Genomic DNA, 7,158 nt, shown 5'->3' on the forward strand with positions numbered 1-7,158 from the left:
CAACGTGATATCACTCTATATTAGGAATATTCTGTCTGGTTCTTCTTTTTTGCTCTGTATAATGTGTCCTGTGGTTTAACGCATGTTGCTGGATTTGTATCTAATTTACAAACACTATCTAGTTGGTAATTGACTGCAAGTGTACATTTATGTGACAAGATACATCTAGATATATTTATATAAATGTCCAACTTTGTGTGTTACAATTGAACTCTTTACATCCTCATTAACCTTCTGATTGTGTTGGTCACCATCTTTTGATCTTTTGCTACATTGCTGGAAACTATGTTTGCATCTCTGTGTTCTGTGCTTCACTGAGTGGGTTCATTGTCTTTTACAATCAATTTGCTATTTTGCCCACTCTGGCTACACATACTTTTTATGTATGTTCTCTTTTCTTCTTATAAGTGGCCATGTTCCACTTATTTAAGAGATATAGTTGCAAGTGATTTTTCATGTAGACAGTTGGCATATATTTTCACATTGTATGACTTAACACTTAGATCTAGTGATGCATTGCTATTGGTTCCACTGTTCTCCTTTTAATTGTATTAATTGTTAACAGATGTTCTTTTCATTAGGGGGGGAGGGGTTAAATAGCATTCTCCTCCCCTAACAGTATACTCCTTGAGAAAGTGCCATAGGGGGCATGAAACGCATGGGAGGAGAGTCCTTAGTTTTGTTCGTGTAACTTTTTATATAGATCAATAAACTTCTTTTATTTGTTCAATTGCTGGTGAGTTTCCATTTTTTCCAGGAGCTGCAGTCTCATCGATATATCTAAAAAAACACTATTTTTCTTCCAAAATATATAGTAAATTCATACAGTTAAATATGAAATGTCCCATACTATTTGTGTTGAGTTAATAAACAGTCTGAACATTTGTACAAGCCCTCCAGAAGGCAATTACTTTGAGGTCACTTGGGATTTCCAGGCTCTGAGTATTTCCTCCTGTCTTCAATTGCTACTTCAATGCTGTAATTCACAGGCTACTTGGGGGAGTTTTGCAGTTCTCCTCCAGCTCTGTTTTAAGATGTTTTACATTTGTTATATTACCATGGTAATTGGTAAACAAATGCTTTAAAGGATCACCAGTCCTCAAAGCTCTAGGTAAATTGCTAGCTTTGCTCTGTCCTCTGTTTGCAAAGTAAGTACAGTGCCACCATCATGAAACAGATGAACATAAGTAGCCAATATACTTGAGTGCCGTGTTCCCGACAAAAAGCGATGGATAATTATTTTTCCCAAGATGCAATAAGACAATGACTGTACTTTTATTTTTGATTATTACACAATTAATGTTTATGACCCCCTATGTTAACTTGTTTCTTTAAAAGTGCAATCCCAGGTAGCCAGCCAGAAAACAACCTTTTGTAAAGAATTTAAGAGTAATTTGCGTTCTTATACATATCTAACCAGGCTAATAGCATAGATTTAGCATATTTCAATGGGGTTTTTTTTGGGAGGGGGTGAGGGGTGAGAATAATTATACTGTACATTGAATTTCATAGGAACCTCCAGATGGGCAAGTGTGTGTTGATACAATGTTTTCTTTACCCTCACCCTTATCAGAGAACCGATAAAGATACGAGAAGCGAGAGGGGGTGCTGGCTGTGCTAGCATTTGCTGGACACGCAGGGGGTCTATATATATAAAGCCCTACAATTTAGCGCAATGTTTTTTTCTGTTGCAAGTCGAATTGAAAAATACTTTGTGACAGGCAGTGTCTGTGTAATAATGGGGATGTGAGCAGTTTCATGCATGCCTGGGTCAGTCTGCCAGGAGACCGGGGTGTTATGGAGCACGTGGGAGAAGCTTAGGGCAGAGTTACATCTGCAGTGTGGTCTATTATGTATTTTTTTAAACGTAGCTGGTTAAAACACAACACAACACAACACACACACACACAACACACAGCTCAGCTACAAGTCCTGTGGCTGTTCTGACCTCATTACCAGCTGCCTCATCTCTCGCATTCTGATTGGGTGATACTATGTATCCGTTTGCAGTTGCCATAGAAACCTCTCCCCGCCTCGTGTGACAGCTGCTGACGTCACGAGGGAGGAAGCGGAAGGGAAGATGGCCAGGAATGAGGAGAAGCAGCAGGGCAGGCTGAACAGGCTCTGGCTGCACAAAGAGAAGGAGGGTAGGGACTGACCGCCCACCTCTGTGCCGGGTATATGAGAGGGGGGAGAGGCAGGGCAGGCTGAACAGGCTCTGGCTGCAAAAAGAGAAGGAGGGTAGGGACTGACCGCCCACCGCTGTGCCTGTGCTGGGTATATGAGAGGGGGGAGAGGCAGGGCAGAGCAGCAGCTCCTCATTTTAATAACCACAGGCTGATGGTAAAATGAGAAATCGTATGGAGCAGGGGGGCTCAACTCCAGTCCTCAACACGCCCCCCCTCCAACAGGTCAGGTTTTCTGGATATCCCAGCTTCAGCACAAGTGGCTCAATCAGTCCCTGCTTCAGCACAGGTGGCTCAGTCAAAGACTGAGACAGTTTGACTGAGCCACTGATTGAGCCACCTGTGCTGAAGCTGGGATATCTTGAAATCCTGACGTTTTTTTTTTTTTTTTGAGGACTGGAGTTGAGGACACATTCTGCACTGGAAGGGGTTAATAGCCCAAGTAGCAACATTTTTAGAAATTAATGCTTATTTTTCTTCGAATATAAAAGCATGCTGCTGGCCAACAAAAATATCCTTTTTAGGTCTCCTCATTTTATTAACTTGCACTGCGCGCGTGATGAGGTGTCTGGCGGCGCTCGTTACCTGAGTCAGCGTAACCTGGTGGACGCCAGGCAAATCGTGACGGGGAGGCGTGGCGGGGGTGCGGCCATGATGTCACGCGGCTGGTTTGCCCTCATTGGCCAAACCACCACCGTGACGTGGGCAGCGCTAGGTCGCCACAAGAAAAGACGAAATCCTTGTCTTTACAAAATGTGGTCGCGGGACGCGCAGGCAGCTACTGGGGGCCAACCCCATCAAGGGCTGTACCTTGTGTGCGCTGCGCACACCGTCGCAGCCACTGGGAACCTAGCCTACGGCAGCTCCAACTGCTTGATAGGAGAACCTTGATAAAAAATATTGTATATTCCTGTGAATTATGGGGACCTGGAGAGATTGCCAGTATGTGGGTGAAGAAGCGGCTCAGTGAGTAAAGACACTGACTGAAAACCACGACGATGAGTTTGAAGCAGGGGGACTTGGTTCAATTCCGTGTCAGCTCCTTGGGCAAGTCACTTTATCTCCCCTTGCCTCAGGCATAAAAAAATAGATTGTAAGCTTTATGGGGCAGGGACTTGTGCCTGCAAAAAAATTCTATGTACAGCAGCGGTCAGTGCTATACAAGAAAGACAATATTATTTATTATGTATGTATACAACACTAAAGATTTACTTTGTTTTAAATTCACTGCAAGATTACACTACGTTTATATCCCCACTTTCATGCGCATTACATCATAAATGTGCACCCTTGGAGTTTGTCAGTATAAGTTACATCACTATAATTGTGCAGAACAAAATACAGGTAATGGCAAACTAATGGTTAAAAAGAGTGTAAGCATTCAAATCCTTCTTCAGTCTTTCACAGTACCATGCTCTAACTGATTGTGCCCATGTCTTCTCTTTGGCAGCCGGACACATTAAGGAAGGTTTCAGGGACAGGCCTAGATTGGTAAGTTGTTTATGAACCACATTTGCCATAAATTCAAAACAAGAGCGGGACGGATGTAAAACCGTTTATCGTGTGGTAAATTACTGTGCACTTGGGAGCAAATTGGCAGATCTGTTTGCACAAGCAGTGTGAGAAGATACAATGACACCACTATAAAAGTGTGATTGTGCAAAACGGCCTGTATCTCCAGCTATTTATTTTGGGAGTTGAGTTTGCGGGATTGTAATATTTTTAGGAACTTCTTGGATCTCCGATAACGACTTGATTTTTCTCTTGCAGTCTGCTTTACACACGGCTGCGGGCGTGAAAAAATGGATCCCCAGCATTAAAAAGGAGATAGAATACTATTTAGAGGTAACGTATCGTGAATGTGTAGAACTATTCACCTGCAGTGACGTGTGTTCCTTGTCTACAGATCATACACTTACAAATGAATATTAGAAAATCTTTGCAAGATTAAAATCCATATTAAGGATTAAAAAAAACACACTTTTAAAAACGGCTATGTGGTGAATGTTTGAAAAAGTTTCTTCTGCTTCCCCAATTTTTTTCTTTTTATAAGAACCGCTGCTTTAAATGCAAAGTAAACCTGAAGTTTATCATTTGGCATAAACTGCACAGTAATTTACTTGATTCCAGCTCAATTTGCCTAGCAACTGCTGCCAAAGGCTGCTTCGGTTGCAAGGTTACATTGAAATGTGTGCTCCAGATGTTGATGTTGTTATGGTTGCCATAACTTTCCAACTGCTGCAGTTTTGTTTCTAAGTCAGCATTGCAAGCTGGAAGCGGTTTTCATGGCTACAGCACAGTGGGAGAAATGTGTTTTTCAGAAACCGTTTGTATGTTAGGAGAAGCAGCTCTCACAATGAATTGCAACATATTTTCTGTAATGATTAGCATGTTCTGTTGCTTTAAAATTTGCACGTCATTTTATTGACGCTACGAAATCGACAACGGAGAAGTTGAAAAAGAGGCGAAAAGCACCTGGATTGGTCACATGCTGCTGCAAAAACGCAGAATAAATCTGTGTAACAGCAAAAAAATAAATCTCACTCAACATCTGTCATAGGTCGTTTTATTATTCTGCTGGCGATGGCAGAGAATAAGACATTAAGTTGTCAAATAATAAATCTGGATAATCAGGCGTATAATCAATAACACAAGCACTTTCTGGTAGCAATAAGAAATGGATTCTGGGGTAGACTGCTTTTTATATTTTCAGGAGAATTCAACTAGCAACTAGCAGGGGTTCTCAACTCGTCCTCAAGACAACCTGACCTGTTTTCAGGATATCCCTGCATCAGCACAGGTGGCTCACAGACTCCGTCTCTGACTGAGTTTCTGATTGTGCCACCTGTGCTGAAGCTGGGATATCCTGAAAACCTGACCTGTTGGGGGGAGCTTGAGGACTGGAGTCGAGGACCCCTGAGCTGAGGGAATGCATTTTGCCGATACCTTCACAGCAGTCTCAGCTGGCCCACTATTCCGAGAGAAAAATTCAAGAGTTCCAGGAAAAGATTGAAACCCTGAGCAGAGAGTACCAGAGTCACCTTTGGAAGCTCCGCAAGTTGGATCCCACATGCAAGGAGCACCCCTGGAAACTGCGAGGATATACAAGGAAGAGAGCTGCAGATGACAAAGTACCATGTTGGATGGAATCAGGTATTGTAAATCACATCACTGGGCAGTTCGAGTATTACAGTATAGCACAACACCTGCTCCCTTACTGTAAATGCTGCATCAAAGTTTGCAATTCCTTCACATTTAGTGCTCTGATGAGACATTTGCTTTAGGGATGGCCGTTGGAGCAGTGACAAGGTTTCCATATTTTTTTTCAATCCCAAATATGCAATGAGGGGAAAAATAAACTTCTGGTTAAAGCAGCAAAAACATGTAGCACGGCACGATTGTCAGTTATTTAGTTATTACAGGATTGAAGCAGGGAGTCTCGGACGCTGAACTGCATTAATTTCCGCACCTGGAACCCCCTGCTTCCAGAGATACTTACCTCAGTAGGGGGTGCTGGTATCTGCACCCAGGGAACTTGTGTGCCTAACGAAATAGCAGCTTAAATGTCCCATGGGGCCAACAGGAAGCTGTGATGTCATCCTCTGCTGCTTTTCTATTGGCTCGTGTGATCTGGACATTTAAACAGGAAGGAGATACCGGCACCCACTACGGAGGTAAGTATCTCTGGAAGTGCTACATGTTTTCCTGCATTAATTAAAAATGAACCCATTTGCTTACAGAGGGGCCCACGACACAGTGCTTTTACAGTCTGCTTTAAGCAGTTCAATCACCAGGGAAAATAACAATATTGCGCATTCTGAGAGTATTGTTTTATCTTTCAAGGAGGACACAGTGGCGCCAAGATACTTTGCACCCCAATCCTCAATCACAATGTGCAGAACGATAGAAGTGATTCAGAAGAGGAGGAGACATCCTACAAAGCAGAAGGAAACACTGCAGTAATACCCATCTGCTCAACTGTTGATCCAGAAGTTCAAGATAAACCTCTTCTATTTAACAGTGCAAAATCTCACCCAAAACATATCTGGCTTAGGTCATCTTATCATTCTGGTGGAGATGACACACACAGAATAAACAACATTCATCCGTCAAATGATCAGGATCAGCAAGGAAACACCAGTGTGGAAAAAAAGCAGGAGATCCAACCAGAAGGACCGACTGGTAGCAGTATGAAAGGGATTCTGGCGTTAGACTGTTACTCATCTTCAGAAGAAGATAGTTGATGTAGTCCTGTGGGTGGTACTAAAGGACTGGGGTTGCCCCCCCCCCCAGATGTAGACGGTCATTTTACTCTTTAGCAAAGTTATAACAAGCAAAACTGCATATGTGTGTGCATAGAATTCACCTTTCCTCCATTTAGACAGATTCACACTAATTGGTAATCAGTATTCTAGAAATTAACTTTGCAAATTCCTCTTTGCACATACTTTATGTAAGGAATAAAAAAAAAACCATGCCTTTTAGTTTGGTAATGTGAAGGTTGTTTCAGCAAAGCGTATTTTGCATTTATTTGCTTGGGTGCATTTTGACCAATTGGAGGTGTAATCTTTGTGTGTGTTCTCCCAGAGATAGTTACTTAGCAATGTGGTCATTGGGAGAAGTTCCTCCTGTACGATGTACATTGTTTCTCCACTGCTGGAGCGGCATGCAATGCATTGCAGCTCACACACAACTTCGAGAATGAATAGGTTTTGTAGATGAACTAGCGACTAAAACTTACTGCTGCCAATGTCGAGCTTTGATTCCTTTAGTAACCTGGTCCCACTGGAAAGGAATCATTTTAAATGCATACATCTAACATTTGCTAAGGGTTTAGTGGGCTGTTTACCTCTGCGATAATACACCTGACCGTTAAAGGATAACACACCTTTTATCAATATTTCCAGTTGGCACAATCATTTGGGTTTTATTTAAAGATCACAGAACAAAAGCAGCATTTTGACTTAATGAT

General features: G+C 42.3%; 1 protein-coding gene across 1 annotated transcript; it reads left to right on the forward strand.

The window, feature by feature from the left end:
- Positions 1 to 2,051: 2,051 nt before the first annotated feature.
- On the forward strand, positions 2,052 to 6,700 carry LOC142503567 (uncharacterized). Its single transcript, XM_075616013.1, has 5 exons — positions 2,052 to 2,147; positions 3,637 to 3,677; positions 3,957 to 4,031; positions 5,141 to 5,339; positions 6,030 to 6,700. The coding sequence occupies exons 1-5, from the start codon at positions 2,081 to 2,083 to the stop codon at positions 6,428 to 6,430; spliced, it is 783 nt and encodes a 260-aa protein (XP_075472128.1). The 5' UTR covers positions 2,052 to 2,080; the 3' UTR covers positions 6,431 to 6,700.
- The last annotated feature ends 458 nt before the right edge of the window (positions 6,701 to 7,158 follow it).

The sequence above is a fragment of the Ascaphus truei genome, chromosome 10 (assembly GCF_040206685.1).
Source record: "Ascaphus truei isolate aAscTru1 chromosome 10, aAscTru1.hap1, whole genome shotgun sequence".
Taxonomy (NCBI): Eukaryota; Metazoa; Chordata; class Amphibia; order Anura; family Ascaphidae; genus Ascaphus; species Ascaphus truei.